The 22709-nt window shown below is 42.7% G+C and overlaps 1 protein-coding gene across 2 annotated transcripts in view; it reads right to left on the bottom strand.

Annotated features, from left to right (window-relative positions):
• The window catches only part of mpp1 (MAGUK p55 scaffold protein 1), a 75629-nt gene extending 54525 nt beyond the window's left edge, over positions 1 to 21104 (bottom strand). For both annotated transcript variants that reach the window (XM_043704588.2, XM_043704587.2), the window contains exon 1: positions 20837 to 21104. In XM_043704588.2, the coding sequence (XP_043560523.1) occupies positions 20837 to 20965 (129 nt within the window). In that variant the 5' untranslated portion in view covers positions 20966 to 21104. The remainder of the gene's footprint in view (positions 1 to 20836) is intronic.
• Positions 21105 to 22709: the final 1605 nt, after the last annotated feature.

Here is a 22709-nt window from a genome sequence, read left to right on the forward strand (position 1 = left end):
CTCTGAAAATTGACTCAGCTTCACAAATTGAGTTGAACTTCAGAATTCACTCTGATTGGTGCTCTTCCATACTGCTGCAAACTGCAGCAATCCAAAAACTAAACCAGAGCAAACCGAAGACCACCTGAAAACCAATCTCAGAGTTTGAATCCCAAAAATGGAAGAAAAAAAACAACTTTGGACAGACCCACATTGAGAAATCTCTGTGATCAAGGGTCTGCAACATTTAAGGAGAACAGAGTCAAGTGCTTTCAGGGCAAATGACTTTATATGTGGAATGTGCAAACAGTTATGCAAATTGAGACAGCCTCAAATCACACATGAAACAATATTAACTTAGACTGCGAATCAGTGTTTATTTTTCTATTGAGCACTCAGCTGTGAAAATTATGCGAGAATCCATCATCAAACTGAAGTCTCAGATAGTCACATAGATGGATTAACTACAGGAAAGGTAAGAGAAGTAAGCAGGTAGTGCAGGAGTCTTCTGTGGCTATCCCCATTTCAAACAAGTATGCTGTTTTGGAAATGTAGGGAGAGATGGATTCTCAGGGAACTGTAGCACGAACAGCCAAGTTTTTGATATTAAGACTGGCTGTAATGTATTGAGAGGTATGCCGAGTTCCAAGTGATGAATGTTGCTGTACAATGTACTTGGGAATTCTGATGTTATAGGAATTCCCACTATTATCCAGCCAGATCCAATTAAGTGCAACACCAATAAGCACCAGGTTGGTGTTTTCCAAATGGTCCTCATTGATTCTGCGCCATGCACATTTACACATTTAAACCATTTGTGCCTACTTCAAACACAGACAATTGGTGTGCAGTTATTTTAATCAACTTGTTTGAACATACTCTGGCACAACTCTAGAGAAGGTGGGACCTGAAACAAAACCCTTTGGCTCACAGTACAGATACTACAACTGTGCCATAAGACCCCTCTGCTGAGATTTGTTGAGTTATATTTGGTAGTCATTTCAAATAACTAAAGTTTTTAAGCATCTATCAACACAAGAGCAAGGTATTGTGATGGATGGCAGTTATAGAAAGGGGGGGGGGAGGGGGAGTCTCAGATACAGTCACATAGATGGATTAACTCCAGGAAAGGTAAGAGAGGTAGGCAGGTAGTGCAGGAGTCTTCTGTGGCTATCCCCTTTTCAAACAAGTATGCTGTTTTGGAAATGTAGGGAGAGATGGATTCTCAGGGAAACAGTAGCACGAACAGCCAAGTTTTTGATATTAAGACTGGCTGTAATGTAATGAGAGGTACGCCGAGTTCCAAGCGATCGATTGTATTAGGGGACTCTCTAGTCCAAGATACAGACAGACGTTGCTGTGGCCAGCAGGAAAAATCAGAATGGTGCATTACTTCCCTGGTGCCAGGATCAAGGATGTCTCAGAGAGGGTGCAGGATGTTCTCAACGGGGAGAGGGACCAGCAGGAGGTCAATGTACACATTGGAACCAATGACATAAGAAGGGAAAAGGTTGAGATTCTGAAGCGAGATTACATAGAGTTAGGCAGGAATTTAAAAAGGAAGTCCTCAAGAATAGTAATGTCTGGATTATTCCCGGTGCTACGAGCTAGTGAGGGCAGGAATAGGAAGATAGAGCAGATGAATGCATGGCTGAGGAGCTGGTGTATGGGAGAAGGATTCATATTTTTGGATCATTGGAAGCTGTTTCGGGGTAGAAGTGACCTGTACAAAAAGGACGGATTTAACCTAAATTAGAAGGGGACTAATATACTGGCAGAGTTTGAATAGGCTAAGGCTGTTTTCCCTGGACCATCGGAAATTGAGGAGTGACCTTATAGAGGTTTATAAAATCATGAGGAGCATGGATAGGTAAATAGACAAAGTCTTTCCCTGGTATGGAGGAATCCAGAACTAGAGAGCATAGGTTTAGGGTGAGAGAGGAAAGATATAAAAGAGATCTTACAGGCAAAGTTTTCACTCAGAGGGTGGTAAATGTATGGAATGAGCTGCCAGAGGAAGTGGTGGAGGCTAGTACAATTGCAACATTTAAAAGGCATCAGGATGGGTATATGAATAGGAAGGGTTTGGAGGGATATGGGCCAGTTGCTGGCAGGTGGCTCTAGATTGGGTTGGGATATCTGGGCGGCATGGACGAGTTGGATGGAAAGGTCTGTTTCCGTACTGTACATCTCTATGACATTCCAACTGTGGTTCCTTCTAATCTGTGGTGACATTAAAATCTTAAATTACTTTTGTTATAATTGTCATGTATTCACAGCCTGAATTATCAACCTGCTGGCGAATCAGAAACTAGAGTCAAAAAGTGTGGTGCTGGAAAAGCACAGCCGGTCAGGCAGCAGTTGATTATTGATATTTATTGAACAAAGGAGAAAGGCAACTTGGCTTAAGGTCTATACAGGGCAGGACAGTTAAGGGAACCAAAACTTAGACAAACCCCTATTTTGTTTTCTTCTAGGGGCAATGCAATGTTATTACTCACCCTCCCTCCCTACCACTCCCAAAGTCCTGAATGTCGTAACTTGTACTTTGTTATAGTTTCAAAAGGCATCAAACGCCTTTCAGCCCTTCACCAGAATGATAACTTCTTGTGTCAGTCAAATTAAAGAATCAACTGGAATGTGAAATGTGCAACCCTGTATGTTGATTGATTGTATACACTTAGAAAGAAAATCTTTCCGCAGTTACATTAGAGCCCGGGTGTCCTTGGAGAAGGAGCACGCGGTGTCGACCAACACCCTGGAATTGTTCAGGGAGAGGTGGGTGCCGCCGGGAGTGGAGTGCATTATTTCTCCCTCCAACTCTATTTTGATTTGTCCCTGCCCTCCCCTTCACTGTTTTGATCACACAGCACTGCCCTTTGATGTGAAGGGCAGTGTTTGTCACTGGCCACTCGGGTGTTTTCCTATCTTCCTAGTGGTGGAAATTGAATAAAGATTTGTGCACCTTGTGTCTCTCACTGTGTCTCACACCTACACACGCACACCATGGGTGCTGGGGAAAAATAAGCACTATCGCACTTAGGTGGTAGTGTGGTGGTTAAATTTTAAAAAATTAAAAAAAGAGAAAAAAAGAAAAAAAATGAAAGAAAATCTTAATGTGCCCACAGCTTAAAAGATTGACCTTACATAAAAAGCAAATTAAGAGATAGGTTGATCAGTGTATATTGTCTTATATCACATCCACATACCTTTCTTCTTCATCAATTGGTTATACAAGCTCTATTCAGCAGGACTGAACCCAGGAACAATTGGCAGACCTTTCCTGGCCCTGAAGTAGATTAGTGGTGGGAAAGTTGGAAAAATTATGGAGGAGCCATGTTGAGAGGGCCATCCAATGCATTCCCCATCATTGGGATGTTTTCCAGGAGCAGCTTGGGAATCTAACTGGCTACTGTCTCCACTGAAATGAGCAGTCAATTAAAATAGTTAAGGTACCAATTAGAGGTGATTTTGTGTCTTCACTCACATTTGGCAACCAGCACACTGCATGTGAGGTTTCGAGCACAATGGAGGTAGCCAAGGGTCTTATGTCCCAACGAAAAGGCCATGGGCATAAAGCCATTAATTGCAACCAATCCTTATCCAAAAGGAGGGGTTTCCCCTTCACCCAAAATAATCTTGTCAGCCTAGTTTTTTTCATTAATTTTGCTATGAACCTTTAGCTTTTAAGGATGTTTGAAAAGGATGTGCAAGTGTTTACATTAATTTTAAAAGAGATCAATTTCTTGGTCCTTGTGAGCTAGCACCATTTGGCCTGGATATAATAAGGAAATGTTAAGATATGGTGTCCTGTAGACACAAAGGAGAGGTGCACACAGAGGACCTGGAGGGCGAAGGTGATCAACATACAAATGCAAACAAAGAAGGAGCAGACTGAAGCAGTAAGAGAAATGCACAATATTTATAAGTAAAAGGAGCAAATCAGGAAGAAGTGAATTTTTTTGTTTGTTAAAAAGGAGACAAGAATTCTTGCCGGGACTGTGTGAGCGAGCTAAAAATGTTCAAAATCTGGAAATCTGTACGAATAGCTCAAAGATGTTAAACAGTTAGTTGATTTCCTAGAAGTGGGCAAACTATGAACCAGGGCATTTTTGAGTCATCAGTTGAAAAGGAATTCTGCAAAGCTACATCATTAAATTGTTGTGACCCAAATGTTGGGAGGGTTTGTAGAAGAGTGCCTGGTTGATGGTAATCATCTTTGAATAGTACAGGCAAAACTGCTGTCAGAAAGGTCTCAAGACCAGTCCTACATGAATGAAGATCAGTATGTTGTGGATCTGCAGAGCTAAATTGTGCTGCATTTGCACAGGGATAGTGTGGAATGTTTGAGGTTGTGCAACATATATCTTTGTTGTAGTGAAACTTAAATGAGGTTTACCATTTTTAAAAGATCACTTGATGTTAATTGATATTTAATTTACATTAATATTACAGTAAAGAGTTCTTAATTAAGTAAAAGGGTACAAAAAGAAAATACTTGTTGTCAAGTTCTTCATTTGGGGTTCAATCAGTAATGGAAATGTGTTGCTGGAAAAGCGCAGCAGGTCAGGCAGCATCTAGGGAACAGGAGAATCGACGTTTCGGGCATTAGCCCTTCTTCAGGAATGTTCAATCAGTAAACCTGGTTTACTTTGGTTTCTGGATCTCCCACAGGAGTTGTAACAATTTCATCATTCAGCTGGGCGGCGCAGTGGCTCAGGGGTTAGCACTGCTGTCTCACAGCACCAGGCACCTGGGTTTGATTCCAGCCTCAGGTGACTGCCTGTGTGGAGTTTGCAAACTCTCCCAGTGTCTGCTTAGCTTTCCTCTGGGTGCTCAGATTTCCTCCCACAGTCCAAAGATGTGCAGTTTGGGTGGATTGGCCATGGGAAACGCAGGGTTACAGGTTGGGGTGAGTTTGGGTAGAATGCTCTTTGGAGGGTCAGTGCAGATTCCATGGGCTGAATGGCCTGCTTCCACGCTGTGGGTTTCTATGATCATTGTGCAGGCCAAAAAGGGTGCCTATAAATTGAGGTACCCTTTGCAGTCCTAACCTACTCAGTAGTGGTCACCTCTTTTGTTGGGGTTGCTGAGGGGTCCAGTACTGCCAGCTTTCTGACTGGGACTAAAGCATTGAGAATCTTCCTGTTGTCTTTAATTGGCTGGAGAGCAAGGAAGTGAGCAATTAGGAGGTCACCTCCCAGAACATCGATGGGCCAATGTCACTACTGGCAAGTGTGAGCTTGACCTATCATTTGGTCCTGAATTCAATATCCCTAAATCCATGGAAAATCCAGCCCACTATATCTGCTTAGTGTGATACTTATTTATGTAACCCAGGGAGATCTTAGGAATCTTAGACCTTAGAGGCAGGAATGTGAACTTGAAATTCCATTTCCAACTTTGCTCCTCCTAAACCAAAAATACAACTGGTGTCTGAAGGTCCTTCACTATTTTCTTCAAAAGGCACAGTGCACACATTCATGACAATATCTGGAATTATTGCTCTGGCACGTAAGGATACAACTCAATAAAGTATTGCCTGCCCAACAATACCATTCCATTGTATTTGTAAATCCCATGTAATCAGCAACTGTATAACTGCAATAGAGACCATAAAATACATACATTTTAGCAATATCAGCACACCCATCAAGGCTGGATATATTGGCCACAATATTAAAATTAGAAATATGTGGTTGCACGGAAGATGTGAGGAAGCTCAAAAAGGTAGAGTTCTGAGAGAGGTGGCTGAGGAAATAGCAGAGGCATTGGTTGAGATCTTTCAAGAGTCACTGGAGTCAGGAAAGGTCCCGGATGATTGGAAGATGGCTGTTGTAACCCCCTTGTTCAAGAAAGGATCAAGGCAAAAGATGGAAAATTATAGGCCAATCAGCTTAACCTCGGTTGTTGGTAAAATTCTAGAATCCATCATTAAGGATGAGGTTTCTAAATTCTTGGAAGAGCAGAGTCTGATTAGAACAAGTCAACATGGATTTAGTAAAGGGAGGTCATGCCTGACAAACCTGTTGGAATTTTTTGAAGAGGTAACAAGTAGGTTAGACCAGGGAAACCCAGTGGATGTGGTCTATCTAGACTTTCAAAAGGCCTTTGATAAGGTGCCACACGGGAGGCTGCTGAGCAAGGTGAGGGCCCATGGTGTTCGAGGTGAGCTGCTGGGATGGATTGAGGATTGGCTGTCTAACAGAAGGCAGAGAGTGGGGATAAAAGGTTCTTTTTCAGAATGGCAGCCGGTGACGAGCGGTGTCCCGCAGGGTTCGGTGCTGGGGCCACAGCTGTTCGCATTATATATTAACGATTTGGATGAGGGAACCGGGGGCATTCTCGCGAAGTTTGCCGATGATACGAAGTTAGGTGGACAGGCAGGTAGTACTGAGGAAGTGGGGAGGCTGCAGAAGGATCTTGACAGGTTGGGAGAGTGGTCCAGGAAATGGCTGATGGAATTTAACGTGAGCAAGTGCGAGGTCTTGCACTTTGGCAAAAAGAATAAAAGCATAGACTACTTTCTAAATGGTGAGAAAATTAATAAAGCCAAAGCACAAAGGGATCTGGGAGTGCTAGTCCAGGATTCTCTAAAGGTAAACATGCAAGTTGAGTCTGTGATTAAGAAAGCGAATGCAATGTTGTCTCTTATCTCAAGAGGGTTGGAATATAAAAGCAGAGATGTACTACTAAGACTTTATAAAGCTCTGGTTAGGCCCCATTTGGAGTACTGTGTCCAGTTTTGGTCCCCACACCTCAGGAAGGACATACTGGCACTGGAACGTGTCCAGCGGAGATTCACACGGATGATCCCTGGAATGACAGGTCTAACATATGAGGAACGGCTGAGGATACTGGGATTGTATTCGTTGGAGTTTAGAAGATTAAGGGGAGACTTAATAGAGACGTACAAAATAATACATGGCTTGGAAAAGGTGGATGCTAGGAAATTGTTTCAGTTAAACGAGGAGACTAGGACCCGTGGACACAGCCTTAGAATTAGAGGGGGTCATTTCAGAACAGACATGCGGAGGCATTTCTTCAGCCAGAGAGTGGTGGGCCTGTGGAATTCATTGCCACGGAGTGCAGTGGAAGCCGGGACGCTAAATGTCTTCAAGGCCGAGATTGATAGATTCTTGTTGTCTCGAGGAATTAAGGGCTACGGGGAGAACGCTGGGAAGTGGAGCTGAAATGCGCATCAGCCATGATTGAATGGCGGAGTGGACTTGATGGGCCGAATGGCCTTACTTCCACTCCTATGTCTTATGGTCTTATGGTCTTATGGTACGGGGTACAGATGTGTTCATCTGCTTTCTGGCCAAATGAACAGCCAGCCAATGGTGAGCTGGAAGACTGGCAGCAAGCTATTACTTGTCCATCTTCCTTCCCACTTATCTGCTGAACTCTCCTCTTGACCAATCACCTTCATCTACCTATCATACTTTCAGCTACCTTCCTCCCAGCCCCAACCCCTCCCATTTATCTCTCAGCCCCCTGGCCCACAAGCCTAATTCCTGATGATTCTCCTGCTCCTCAGATGCTGCCTGACCTGCTGTGCTTTTCCAGCATCACACCGTCGACTCTGATCTCCAGCATCTGCAGTCCTCACTTTCTCCTAGCAAGATACCACAGGCAAGCTTCCTTTGAGAGGGTCCCCAACTAAGACCATCATGGGATAGCTGGGAGATTATGAGGCAGATATAAACTGGAGCTGTTAGCGGAGATTGCTAATTGAGGATGAGGGAAGAAAAAGCCAGTGATCAGAATAGAAACACAAGCTGAATATTGACTTGAGGAAGTGGGAGAAACATTAAAATGCACTTACCTGAGCCATTGGGGGAAGTTGCTAATTGCAGTTGAGGGAAGAAAAAGCTAGTGATCAGAAGAGAAACACAAGCTGAATATTAACTTGAGGAAGTGGGAGGAACACTTAAAATGCTCTTACCTTTTTGCAGTTAATAGCTCCTGTCTCCATTTCACTGTGGGGTTCTCTGAACCAGTATATTTTGTCCACTCTAATTACCCTCAAAATGAATGGCTGGCTAGGCTTTCAGATAGCAGTTAAAAGTCATAGAGTCTTAACAGTTCGGAAGCAGACCCTTCAGCCCTACTCGTCCACATCGAACAGGTGAACTAATCCCATTTGTTTGCATTTGGCCCATATCCCTCTAAACCATGCCTGTCCAAATATCTTTTAAATGTTGTAATTGTATTCACCTCGACTATTTCTTCTGGCAGCTCATTCCATTTAAACACCACTCTCTGCATGGAAAAAATTGCCCCTCTCACTTTAAACGTATGGCCTCTTGGTTTAGACTCCCCTACCCAAGGGAAGAATCTCGGCTGTTCACCTTATCCATGCCCCTCACAATTTTATAAACCTTTACAAAGTCACCTCCCAGCATCTTACATGCCAGGGAAAAATGTCCCAGCCTATCCAAGCCTCTCCTTTAACTCAAACCCTCCAGTTGTGCTAACATCCTTGTAAATCTTTTTTTGCACCCTTTCCTGTTTAACAACATCCTTCCTATGGCAGGGCAACCGGATTGTACGCAGAACTCCCAATTTGGCCTTACCAATGTCTTGTACAGCTGTAACATGACGTCCCAACTCCTATATTCAATGCTCTGACTGATGAAGATAAGTCTTCTTCACCACCTTGTCTACCTGTGACACCACTTTCAAGGAACTATGTACCCACACCCCGAAGTCTCTCTGTTCGACAAGACTCCCCAAGGCACTACCATTGATTGTGTAAGTCCTATTCTGATTCGTCTTACCAAAATGCAACCCTTTTCATTTATCTAAATTAAACTATATCTACCAGTCCTCAGCCCAATGGCCCAGTTGATCAATATCCTATTGTACTCTCAGATAAGCTTCTTCACTGTCCACTATACCATGAATTTTGATGTCATCTACAAACATACTAACTATGCCTCCTATAGTCCCATCAAAATTGTTTATATAAATGATGAACAACAGTGGACCCAGCACAAATCCTCCTCTAGTCTGAATAGCAACCCTCTACCATCACCCTCTGTTTGGCCAATTTTGTATCCAATTGGCTAGCTGTTCCTGAATCCCACGTGATCTACCAAATTAGATTACATTAGATTCCCTACAGTGTGGAAACAGGCCCTTCGGCCCAACCAGTCCACACCGTCCCTCCAAAGAGCAACCCACCCAGATCCATTTCCCTCTGACTAATGCACCTAACACTATGCCTAACACTATGGGCAATTTAGCATAGCCAATTCACCTGAGCTGCACATCTTTGTGACTGTGGGAGGAAACCGGAGCACCCGGAGAAAACCCATGCAGACACGGGGAGAATGTGCAAACACCATACAGACAGTCATCTGAGGCTGCAACCGAACCTGGGACCCTGGCACTGTGAGGCAGCAGTGCTAACCACTGAGCCACCGTGCCGCCCCATCAAACACATTAATGTGGATCTGACGTCACAGGCCAGCCAGACCAGGTAAGGATGGCAGATTAGTGAGGCAGATGGAATTTTATGACAAAATAATAGTTTCATGGTAATCATTACTGAGATCAGCTTGCAATTCCAGATTTATTAAATGAATTTAAATTTCATCAGCTTCCATAGCAGGATTTGATCCCATTTCTCCAAAGTTTAGCCTGAGCCTCTGGATTTCTGGTCTCGTGATATTACCTCTCCACCAAAAGAATGCTGATTTAAAAGATAATAAAGGGGTAGATACTTTACATGAGAATCTATCTGCTGTAATAAAATTAACAATGCGTGAATACATATCAAATTGGATGTGTTTCTTTTTTTATGGTTTGAGGTGTATCTCTTGTGAATATGTTGCCCTTGTTTCCTTTCCTTGGGTTGATTTTTCACAAGGAATGATTAATCAGCTGTAAACAGTCCTCCCAACAGGGCACTATTCCAGATGCTTGTAAAGATGGTCTTAAAAGTAAACTGGCAGTGTTGCTGAAACCTTAAAAATAAATCACTAGGAGTAAAAGCACATTTAGTGGATTGCCTTGATATAAATAATGAAGCATCCCAAGGATTTGTTTTAGAAACTCTCTTGTTCTCCATCTGGAGATAAGCTCATCAGGACGTTCTGACCTGAAATGTCAACTCCTTTCTCCTCTGATGCTATTTGACTTTTGTTTTTTCCAGCCCCACTCTGACTCTCAGTATCTGCAGTTCTCACTATCTACATCAGAAACATGGAGACAGTGAGGTCTGCAGATGCTGGAGATCAGAGTTGAGAGTATGTCGCTGGAAAAGCACAGCAGGTCAGGCAACATCCGAGGAGCTGGAAAATCGACATTTCGGGCTGGAGCCCTTCATCAGGAATTCTTGATGAAGGGCTCCGGCCGAAACATCAATTTTCCTGCTCCTCGTATGCTGCCTGACCTGCTGTGCTTTTCCAGCAACACACTCTCACATCAGAAACATGTCTGATTCTCCCTACCTGCTGTCCACATACACATTCATTCAGTAAGTATCACTGGAACATGTACTACAATCTCTTCTCGAGCACATAGGTTACCATTATCACAATGAAAATAACCTAACCCTGAACTGTATCGTTTAAAGACTCACTTGATAAATTCACAAGACATTGCAACTCTAGCAGGCCCAATCTTTGCAGGGATAACCTGAAAACAAACTTAACTACTGCTCCTTTTGCTTGTCTGTTACATGGATTTGCAGAAGGTATAATTACAAATAATATAATCAAATCTAACTCTATGATTAAATTGACTCATAGCATGCACTGTCAGCGTAACCTCAGATGTTTGTGGCACATTTAATTCAACCTAACATTAGTCATGCTATCTGCACGTGGGTGAGGAAAATGTAAAAATATATTTTGAGAAAGAACCTAGCTTCCTGGGTTGCATAAATTCAGGCATTTCCAACAACCTAAACTTTATTCAATGTGACCCATTGTTCTTGTTAGCTGATATCAAAAGATAGAATATGTAATACGTAATAAGTGCATTGGAAAATCTCCAACTATTTATAAACCTGGGCTCTTCATCTTGACATGGTTATGAAGTCTTTTGTGAGGGTATAAGGGTATCACATTACAGGTTTGTGATGGACTGAAGAAACTGAGGTTACTTGCAGATAAGATTAAAATGAGACTCGGTAAAGGTGTTTCAAGTCATCAAAGGTTCAGACAGAGGAAATTAAGAGGAACTATTTCCAATGGTTGAAGGGCATAGATTAAAAGTGAAACACAACTAAATCAGAGATGATATAAGGGCAAACCTTTGTCATGCAGCAAGCAGTTATAATTTGGAAATTACAGCTTAGAAAGCTACAGGTTCAATAATAGCCTTTCAAATGGAATTGGATAAATATTTAAAAGGAGAAACAATTACATGTATGCAGAAATGGGCTAACGGGATTGTTCTGTAAAAGAACCAATGCAAATTTAATGGGTTCAGTGATGAACTTTTGTCTTACACTATTCTATGATTCTATGACTTGAGTAATGATTAATTATAATTACTTATAATTATTACTAACAGCATAAAGTGTTTGATTTTCTGATTCCTGGTTTTCATTGCATTGAACAAGCGGATCTGGAGAGAACACGAAGAGATCAGAACAAAACATTACAAATCAGGATGTGGATCTTAGACCATGCTTCTTAAGAAGATATCAGGACTATTCTCAAGTCATTGACACCTGAGTCACGTGGAACCATCTAGAAACACAAATGCACAACATGCATGAAAAATACTACAGCTAAGAATGCCACCAGTACCAAACCATACCCCATTTCTTTCTCAGTTGACACTTGTATGAGATCTACCTGGCTAATTTACAGTAATCTAAATTTAGATTCTGAAACAGAATCTAAATCAAGGAGCTTATGGTGCCAAATATGATATTGAATTTCCATAAATTGTGGAGCACATTAGGGATATCGTCTGAACTCAATCTCGAATTCAATGTCTTATAACAAGCAGAAATTGAGAAATGGAAAGCAGCCACCATACCAAAATTTAAAGGAGATTTACCTGTAATGTTCTATTAGTTCAGTATATAGAAGACTAATGTTTATCTGCTGCTGGTAATGTCTACAGAATTCATTCCTCCTCCTGCTGGCAAACATTTTCAGCACAAGGAAGTCAATTTTTGCAATACTAGGGGCCAGTTAAAAAAGTGGCAAGTGTGAAAGTGATGTTTATGTTGCAGTTGGAGCCAATGCAGGAAGGGAGGGTTGCATGGTAGTTCCTGCACCAAATCCACATACATCAGCATTTCACAACTACACTTAATTTTTTTTCAGTATCCACAAGGCTTTGGCTTCTTCATACTGACTATTTTGATACCACAGTTCACAGCAGTTTGAGAGCTCAAACTAAACACACAGCCTAAAGTGAGATGGGTCTAAACATTTGACATACTAGCGATAGAGACCTTTTTTGGGTTCTATCAAAATTTAGTCCCAATATTAACTTTAGCCTCCAATAGCCTCCAGACAAATGGTTGAATGTCCACACAGGGGTTCTCCCTCAGGGAAAATGCCAGGATATAAGGGATCTCAATAACCTTGTAGGAGTGGTCTAGGTTAATGCATGCATCTTCAAAACCCATATGCTGCTCACTAGCTTCACATACTGCTGTATTCACCGTGCATTCCTCACTCATACGCCAGCAGTTTCTACTATTCAGGTTGCATACTGGGCATTCATACCCCTCACCTCACCTTCAGTTAACACTGCTATAAGGTTCACACTCACCTCATAAATAGCACATGCATACAGCTACTCAAGTGTGACAATTACACCAACCAAACAGTTTGCGTGGCACCATCTCTCCCTCTTATGTAGGACAAAGTGGCACACAATTGAAGGTACAAGAGGTAACCAGAAGGTGACATCTCGTAACTCCCATGGACAAAGTATGCAGGCCAATATCGGACACCCATTGCTGTGATCATCTATTTCCACCTCCAGCGACAGTAAATGGCAGTCCACATATAAACCCACTGACTCCCATAACTTCCTGGATTACACCTCCTCCGCCCTGTATCCTGCAAAAACTCCATTCTGTTTTCCCAATTCCTCCGTCTCCGTCTGAGGAGGGGACATTCCACTCCCAAGCATCCCAGATGTCCACCTATTTTGAACAATGTGCTTTTCCCTCCTCTGTCATCCAGACAGCTCTCCACCACACCACCTCCATTACCCGTTCCACTGCTGTAAACCCCACCCTCTCCAAACATAACAAAGACAGGGTCTCCCATGTCCTCACTTGCCACCCCACTAATCTCCCATCCAACGGATCATCCTCAAACACTTCCACCAACTCCACCCAGATCCCACTACCAAGAACATCTTCCCCTCCCCATCCCTCTCTGCCTTCCACAAGGACCATTCCCTTCATCACTCTTTAGTTCATGCCACACTCCCAAGGAACCCCTCCAAACAGCAGCCCCCCCCAGATACCTTCCCCTGCAACTATAGAAAATGCAAAACGTGCCGATACACCACCTCCCTCACCTCCAGACAGAGGTTCACCTGCCTCTCCTCCTACCTTGTTTACTGCATCCGGTGCTCCCGATGTGGTCTTCTCCACATTGGGGAGACCAAATGTCAACTAAGGGCATATTTCGCTGAGCATCTCAGCCGGGCCCATAAGGGCCAGCCTGACCTGCCAGTCACCGCCCATTTCAATTCCTCTTTCCACTCCCTCTCTGACATGACTATCCTCAGCCTCTTCCATTGCCATAGCGAATCAGACCACAAATTAGAGGAACAACACATTATCTTCCTCCTCGACAGCCTATAGCCCGGAGGACTCAACATTGAATTCTCCAATTTCAAATAACCTTCCCACCCATTCCCCGATTCCCTTTCCAGCCCCTCCCCCTCCCTTCCATTCCTCTGACCGACCCTTCCTTGCAGCTACCATGCAAATTCATCCTTCCCATCGACCAACCAAGTTGTACCCATCACCTGTATTCACCACTCACCACTCCGCCCCTCTCCCCATCCATAACCTTCCCCCTCTTTAGCTACAGCTCTGCCCACACCCACCCCCAGTCCTGAAGAAGGGTTATATCCAAAATGTTGACTTCTCCACCTCCTGATGCTGCCTGGTTTGCTGTGTTCTTCCAGCCTCTTGCTTGACTACTCATAATTGTGGCCAGTGGCAGGACTGGAACTATCAAAGATGACAGAATCCTCATACCCAATTCCTCCCATTCCACTTCACCCTCATTCCACAGACTCTTCTGATTTATGAGTTGCAGATAATATAAGAGCTCACTTCTTCCTTCCCTCCTCCTCCTCTCCTGCACAACAATTTTAACTTGCATCTTTCTCATTTCGGATGCCTAAGAACTGTAACCTAGCCAGGCATCGGGTGGATGGGAAGATGACAGAGAGGCTGAAGATAACAGTCAGTTGACTTCACACAGAAGAGGTGTGATGTGTATTCACAGTGAAGTATTTGATGCATAAGGAAACTTACCTGAAATACTGTGCTCAATGTCAATGACCACAACGTGTCTGGCACTAACTATACACAGAGCTTTGAGGGGATTTGGAATCTATCCTTTCCATTGTGGAAGTGGTGGTCCATTACATTCACACACATGTAGATCCAACTACAAAGCAGCATCTGATGACAGGTATCTCTGCTTTTATTACAGCAGAAACAGCAGCCTCCAATGTCCAATTGCTGCAGTGGAAGCTCAGCTTTTTGCTGTGCAAGTTCCAATAGCTGTCATTAGGGCCAGAGATTATGCTGCCCATAGGGTATGCAGGGTCTCACAGCAGAGCCAGCAGTCTGTTCTCCAGCACATTGCTGATTGAGGCAATTGCCCCAGGAAAGTGGCAGTGGCTCCATCCAGCACACACCTGCTTCCCTCTCAGGCAGACAGCATTTGTAATCCCCACTACTGCCACTTTGCTATCCCTGTCTAAAGCTGAGCCTTCTTGGTCTACAGCTACTCAAGATTATCCTGTAAGCCTTTCTACAGGCTCGCCCACTGAGAATCAGCAACTTTCTACCAGTCCTGCTAATAGCCACCAGTGCGGTACTGCATCAGACTATCAGGCAAGAAAATGCATAAAATTAAATCATTCACTTCGAGATGCAACGTGCATGGTTTTATTTATAAATCTAATTTGGAATGCTTATTTTGTGGTGGGTTTTGGTTTTACATTGTTGTCAATAAATACTGTGATGGTCAGTGACAGAAAGAAGGTAAGGTATGAGGCTGTTGGAGAACTGGAATTGGAGTTATGTGTATTGGTTGATTCAGATGAATTCTCCATGGGAAGACCTGGCCAGAAAGGGGCTTTCACGGTTCCTCAAGCTTCTCAGTCTAGCGTATAGTTGGTGACAAGGCATGCAACAGACCACCATGGGTCTTGACAAGCCATTTGCTCAGTAACCCAGGGCTTATCCAGTTTGGTCCAGGCAGCAGAAGCAGATTTCCAACATGGTTATGGGCTGCATGACCACAGTTTTACTTTGAATGTACATGGCACATGTCTACACAGGTAGCACACTGGAGACATCAGCAGTGTGATAGTATAACGTTAAAACATTAAATTGGAATATCTCTCTGGACATTGATGTAATGTTAAAGTGTTAAACTGCAATGACTGAATATACTGGAAGTGGTTGGGGATGACAGTCATGCAGGAATGCAAATCACCCACACCCCAATTAGACAGTCATCTGCTACTACTCCCCTACTATTATCAAATTAAATTATCATTCAATCTTCCATTCAGAAATGCTTTCTAGCCATCCCCTGAAGCTAGGTATGTTGTACTTGCATTGTCTTGGTGAAAACTGAGTCAGGAAATCATCTGCATAACGAGTCCACATTAGTATTTGCATTATCTCCGAGGATAACGTCATCCTACCATTGTATCTGGGGTAACATGTGACTGTAAGGCTGGGGGTAGTTTTGAGTGGCATGTGACTATGGGAAAGTGGCCAGAGCATCCGTGAACATGACCAACTGACCTGTATAAAGGGGATGTGTTTTCTTTGTTCAGGGCCTCACTTTGACTCTGCTTTGCATGCTTGCAAAGAGGGTAAAAGGGGGTCACCTAGCCTGTACAGGGTTTAATAAACTTTAACTGGTTTTAGAAGCTGGTGTGTGCAAATTGCATCTTGTGTGTGAAATATCGGGAAAGGAACTTAACATTGTGTTGCCAGTTGCCACCATCTTGTTTGTCATGGTGACTCAAATGCAATTGGCACAGTATGAGAATGAACTGTCCCAGTCATTGACCTGCATCATTCACTGCCAATGGTCATAAAACTAACCAGCCATTGACAGAGTGGAATCCCTATTGGTTCTTGTACAGTGTGAGTGTTGACAATGGTGTCCACAAAGCAATGTGCAGTTCAAAGGTACATTGCACTGTGGGTGAATTAACAATCTTAGCAAAGCTGCGTGCTGACTCTGCCTGTTTCTCTCTGGCAAGAGAATCCACAACCAAAATATTTCCAGCTTCAGCCTGAATGGAGCTAGGCATATAAAAGTTAATTGTGGTCTCCTTCACAGTCATTGGTAAAACAGTCCTTGACCTACGCTGAGGTTGGAGTCCTTGGTGTAGATTTTAATGAGATTTCTCTTCCTGAAGTGAAAACAATGTATTTGATCTTAGTGGCTGTGATTCAGGAAGGCAAATTGTTCTCCTAATGATTTGATAGATATGGCCCTCCATGTTCTGTCCTCTTCCAGTTATCTTGCACTTTATACCTCTGTTCATTCTCTAAGTCGTGCTGTAGTCCAAGAGGAATGGCTACTTAATACTGCAATGTCATGGAGCATCTAGTTTGCCTAGAAGCCTTGCAGTCAGCAAAATACCCTTTAGCATCTGACACACAACTCCCTGTAGATGTTCCAATTTTAAACAACCACATGAAGCAAACGCTTGTAGAATCAAGAGTGATACCAACAGCATAGGTTCAATTCCTATACTGGCTAAGGTTACCATGAAGGACTTTCTTTCTCAACTTCTCCTCTCACCTGAGAGGTGGTGACCCTCTGGGTAAATCATCACCTGTTATCTTTCCTTCTCTGTCTAATGAAAGGGGGCCTAATGATCTGGCAAGACTTTGATGACTGTACTTTTATTAATTATCGAGATCTTGATATGCTTATGGAAAATTCCAAATTTGCAGGTGATGTGAACAGTGGAAGTATTGTAAACTGTGAGGAGTAGAATAGAGAGTTGCAGAAGAACATAGAAAAGTTGGTGAAGTGGGCAGATAGATGGTAGATGATGTTTAATGTAATAAAGTGTGACGTGATGCATTTTGGTAGGAACAAAGTGGACAAATAATACAAAATAAGAGTACAAGTCTTAAGGAAGTGCAGAACAGAGGGCTCTGGGTGCATATGTCCATGGATCTTTGAAGGTGACAGGGCAGGTAGATAGGGAAGTTTGTAAAGTATATAGTATCCTGGACTTTATTACTGAGAGTGTGGATACAAGAGTTAGGAAATTATGCTGATCTCCATACAAAACTCTGGTTAAACCTCAGCTGGAGTATTATGTGAGCATAAGAGGTCAAAGTGCAGAAGAGGTTTACAACAAAAGTTTCCAGGAATGAGAAACTTCTGTTATGTGAATAGATTGGAGCAGTTGGGACTGTCGTCCTTGGAGACAGTGTAGTTACAGAATTATAGAGATGTACAGTACGGAAGTAGACCCTTTCGTCCAACTCATCCATGCTGACCAGATATCCTAACCTAATCTAGTTTCATTTGCCAGTACTTGGCCCATATTGCTCTAAACTCTTCCTATTCATATACCCATACAGATGCCTTTTAAATATTGTAAATGTACCAGCCTTCATCACTTCCTCTGGCAGCTCATTCCATACATGCACCACCCTCTGAGTGAAAGAGTTGCTCCTTAGGTCACATTTAAATTTTTTCCCTCTCACCGTAAAACCTATGCCCTCCAGTTCTGGAATCCCACACCCCAGAGAAAAGACCATGTCTATTTACCTAATCCATGTCCCTCATGATTTTATAAACTTTTATAAGGTCACTCCTCAGCCTCTGACGCTCCAGGGACAACAGCCCCAACCTATTTAGGCTAACCCTATACCTCAAATCCTCCAACCCTGGCGACATCCTTGTAAATCTCCATATAGGAGTTTTCAAAATCAGGAAAAATTTAATAAATTAGATTGTGATAGATTACTCCCACTAGTGAAGTATTATGAAAAAGTGTGTGAAAAGTATTTTGAGTGAGTGTTTTCAGACTGGACTGCAGTACCAGGAAACACGATGGAGACAGGTTCAATTGAGATATTTAGGAGGGCATTAAATGATTATTTAAACAGAAAAAATGTGAAAATGTATCGGGAAAAGGGAGGAAATGGCACTAAGTCATAATGCATACTGAGAGAGCTGGTGCAAACACAAAGAGCTGAATGGCCTCCTTCTGCACCACAACATTTCTATGATTTTATGATGAGCAGCATCACAATTTGAAACATGAAGGTCAATTGCAGTACCCTAATATGGTTCCCAATGTTCCCAATTTCTCATCCTAATTCTTTTGTACGAGTTATATCAGATTTATGTGTGTGTCTAGGCCAAAACAAATTTAAAGAAATAGCAACTTCAATTCATTCCTGGCACTTTCCAACTACACAGGAGAACAATTGTGGATAGATCTTCAGCTTTAAATATCAACCAGTCAGAGGGAACTCGGATGAGGAGAAACACATAACTGTATTGGAACACTGCTGATGTTTCTTCCATTTAAAATTAAAGTACGAAAAATACAGCATCTTGTACAATTTAGCTGCACTATTACATAATATCGTAATGCTTTGATCTACTACAATACATGATAGAGACACTAAACAAATCTGGCCACTAACACCAATAAGGAGTGATCACATTATTTTTACAATGAGACCCATTTTGATGTCTGTTGCTTTTTGTTTACCCAACCCTTATTTTTCACATCTAAATGTTCTTGTGGGGTCAACTGGGTGTCAGTGGGCCATTTTCCTTGGATATCATCACATTCCAATCACCCTTTCTCTCACCTGGCATCCACACAGCAGACTTTTCAGCCATTTAGCCGACCCAAAGCAAGAATTCTAATTGATTTTCAAACCTGCCCTCCCCAAAACTTAGTCCAATGATACAAGGCCAACTGTGGCTTTGACAACTTAATAAGTACTTTCAAGGATCAAACCTGAGCCCCTCCTGGTCAGCATTTATCCAGGATCACATTGAACTATTAAATCATTGGATTCTGAATATCCCTCATAGAGATCCTTCTTCATGAAAATTATGCACATCATTCCTGATATTTTCTTACTTTTACACTGCAGACCGCACTGTTCATTTATAATTCAGATGTATATCCTCAATTCTTTAAGATTAAGATTCTGAACCCTAAATTTCCATAAATCTTAATGTTTCCTAGCAAATTGGCCTTAATTTGCAAACACCCTGGGATAGACCACAATCAAAGGATGAGTAGTCCTCAAATAGAGTTTGCTGCAAGTTCCTCAGTGCAACTCCATGATGTACATAATCCCAAAACTATTCTTACTCACCAGCTCCTCTATTATTTTTATACCCTGCTCAGTTGTTTCTGCCATCATTTTGATGACAGTATTCCATTTCAACCAGGCTTATATTTGCATAAATTCACCACTTATGTATATTCTTTGTTACTTCTGTGGCCATGATAACTTCAGTTTGAAGCATTCCAAGATCCTCCATTTGTAAAGCATCCTTCATAACCTTTGGATATCCCAAAGTGCCTCACTGCCAATGAAAGGTTTTGTAAATGTAATTACAATTGTGATGTGTGAAAGTGTTGCTGCTAATTCGTGCACAGCAGAACATTAAATAATCCGTTTTTCAGTGATGTTGGTTCAGACACAAATTTTGACTGGAACACTGGGAGAATTCTCCTTGCGTAATGCCATGGGGTTGTTTACAACCACTGGGGAGAGTGGAGGCTGTCATTAGCACGAATCATCCGAAAAAAAGATAACCCGGTATTGTACTAAAGATTCAAGCCCCTAGATTATGTGCTATTCCTCCAAATAAAACAGTGACCACATTCAAAGCATTCAACAACCGAGAAGCTCTTTGAGATTTCTGATTAGTGAAAAGCACTAGATAAATTATCATGTAAATTTTTTTTACTTGCCTATAGTATCGGACACAGAGACCACATTGTTTGATACAAAGGAGGCTGCGCGACCACTCAGCCAAGATCAAGAACTTTCTGACCTTTGAATTATAAGCAATATTACAATGTTACTTCTGTCCGGGACAGGCGTCCAGCCAAATCAGTTCTGACTTATCCAGGCAGCTCAAGATGAGGGGTGCAAGCCTTGATTATTTCTCAGTCTACGCGTTGACACCATTCTTAGGGAAGTGAATGTACATATTCTGTACTCTACAATAAAGTGAGATGGCCACTGTATTTGCCGGTTCCTGTTGGTAGAGATTTACTGTTTGTCAACCAGAAAGAACGCCAGTTCTGATAAATCACCTACCTACAGGTCTCAACCGAGACCCTAACAGCTTCCCACTGAACAGCACGCTTGCACAGTAATTTAATGATGCAGGCTAATCTTAACCCTGACCAATGGAGCAGCTGAACAGGGAATTACCCAACCGGTTGGGAAAGGCGAGCAACACACAGCAGCACTTGGCTGGATACACACGCTCTGTTTCCACCATCACAAACACAAGCAGCGGCTCGGGCTGGAGATGAGGATAGGAAAAGGGTTGATTCTGGGTGTCTGGAAACAATAAAGGAATACAGTTTGTAGCACAGGGAGCTGTTGGGAAATGGCCTGAACGCGAAGACTACTCACCTCAGCCTTGCCTTTGCTCTGCAGTAGCTGCTCCAAGTACAGATCAGACAGCGGGGTCCGGCAACTATTGATACTCTCGAAGGCAGCGAAAGGGCCAAGGGGCTCGCTCTTGTTGGACTTCAGAGTCATGGTGAAGTAGCTGTCAGTTCTCCTGCAGTGTTTTCAAAAGAGTCCCCCTGGAAGGCTGCAGCAGCAATGCAGCCTGCTACTCTGACAGACTGCAAGCAAGAAAGAGAGCTGGCTGTGCGGAGCTGGGAGATATATCCCTTCCTGGATACACAAGAGTCTAAAGTACAGCTCAGATGACAGATTGCAAGGAATGTGATAGGTACAACAAATCCTCAGTCACGCCTGATGCAGTTATAAGTGAGCGGTTTTCCAGTTTCCTCTCTCAGTCACAGAGTCACAGCGCGCCTGGACTGCACCAATCTCCCGAACAGGGGAACATTCTCTCAAAACAAGGGCAGGTACGGAATTGATTTGAGGGAAATTGTGATACACCCCTGCAAGAACTTATTTCGGACAGCGTCAGATGGTGGAATCAGCCAAATTCTTTAAAGTACAGCTGACATCTTTGAAATATCACGTCACTTTTTTTTAAAATAAAGCAAGATGCAGCTTGAACCAGAACAGGGAACAACAATAATGGACTTTCATAAGGAGTACAAACACTGGCACTAGGGTCTTACTAAATAGTGAGGAAATAAGAAGGTGACCGAATGGATGGTGAGCATCTCAAGTGACAATCCCAGAAATGAATGCTGATGATTCTCCCCAATGAGGACAGCGATTGCTTTTACAAAATTGAAAGTTCACAGTATCTCCAACAATGTCCAGAGTGAGCAAAGAGACAGACCCAGAGAGTATGGCAATAATAGCCCAGTTAACGACTGCAGCCGTGCCCCGAGAGAAAGGACAGTGCCCTGATAGAGGATAGCAGTAATGTTTAACGACAATAAACTATGACTATGACAATAAAGTGATTGGAACGTAAATTCCAATATTGGACGGGCAATGTGCTACCACTGATTTTGTTGTCCCTCACACTGAATTTCACTCCTGACAGTTGTAAACAAGGCCAATGATAGCATCAATAGCCAGGATAAGAGGTCATGTGCTGAGTACAGATCAGGGGAAGCTTTGCTTTCCTCCAGTCAGCTGGATGAAGGAATGTGAATTCAAACTAAAGCTGTGCACTCTGTTAGATTCCTGCCTCAGACAATTTTCCTCAGACAGCAGATTCATATCACCATGAAAGTCAGAATCTTAACCTTTTAGCTAGAATCCCAGGACAATGTTAATGGGCTATTTCAGGGTGTGTTCATGGCTGATCGATCCAGTCAGAGTAGAGGGGCTTCCCCAGTACACAGAAATAAAGTTCAAATCACTGCTTTCAATCAGCTTCCTCGTCACCCATACACAAAACACACTCTCCAGGCTCTAGGTTGCCAGAGAAGGGGTCCACGCACTGCCATTTAAAGCAAGCGGCTATATAGTACAATGTGAATGAGTGTCAACTGATGTAGTGGGCCTATGCAAAGCTAGAGAGACAACCCATGCATTGTTTCTGTTTTAGTTGTGTCAGCGCAACAATATCCATGTCCCCCTAACATTTCCTTGGATAACACTTGCTAAACCAGAAATGAAAACCCATACTGTACGTGTAAATGATCTAAAGGTGTGCCATGATGATTTTAAGTATGGAGCCATGACCGATTCCTGTAATTGACAGCTAGTCCCTTTATGGGATTGTCATGGGAAGAGAGATTGTTGATACACCGTGCTGGAAATAAATGCTCAGAATCTTTGCAGTTTGGATGATTGCCTTATTGGAGGGCACCAGGTAATTATTCCTGTTTTTTCCCACCATTTA

This window comes from Chiloscyllium plagiosum, unplaced genomic scaffold (genome assembly GCF_037043375.1).
Source record: "Chiloscyllium plagiosum isolate Xiang-an unplaced genomic scaffold, Cpla_swu_hap1 HiC_scaffold_11, whole genome shotgun sequence".
Classification (NCBI taxonomy): Eukaryota; Metazoa; Chordata; class Chondrichthyes; order Orectolobiformes; family Hemiscylliidae; genus Chiloscyllium; species Chiloscyllium plagiosum.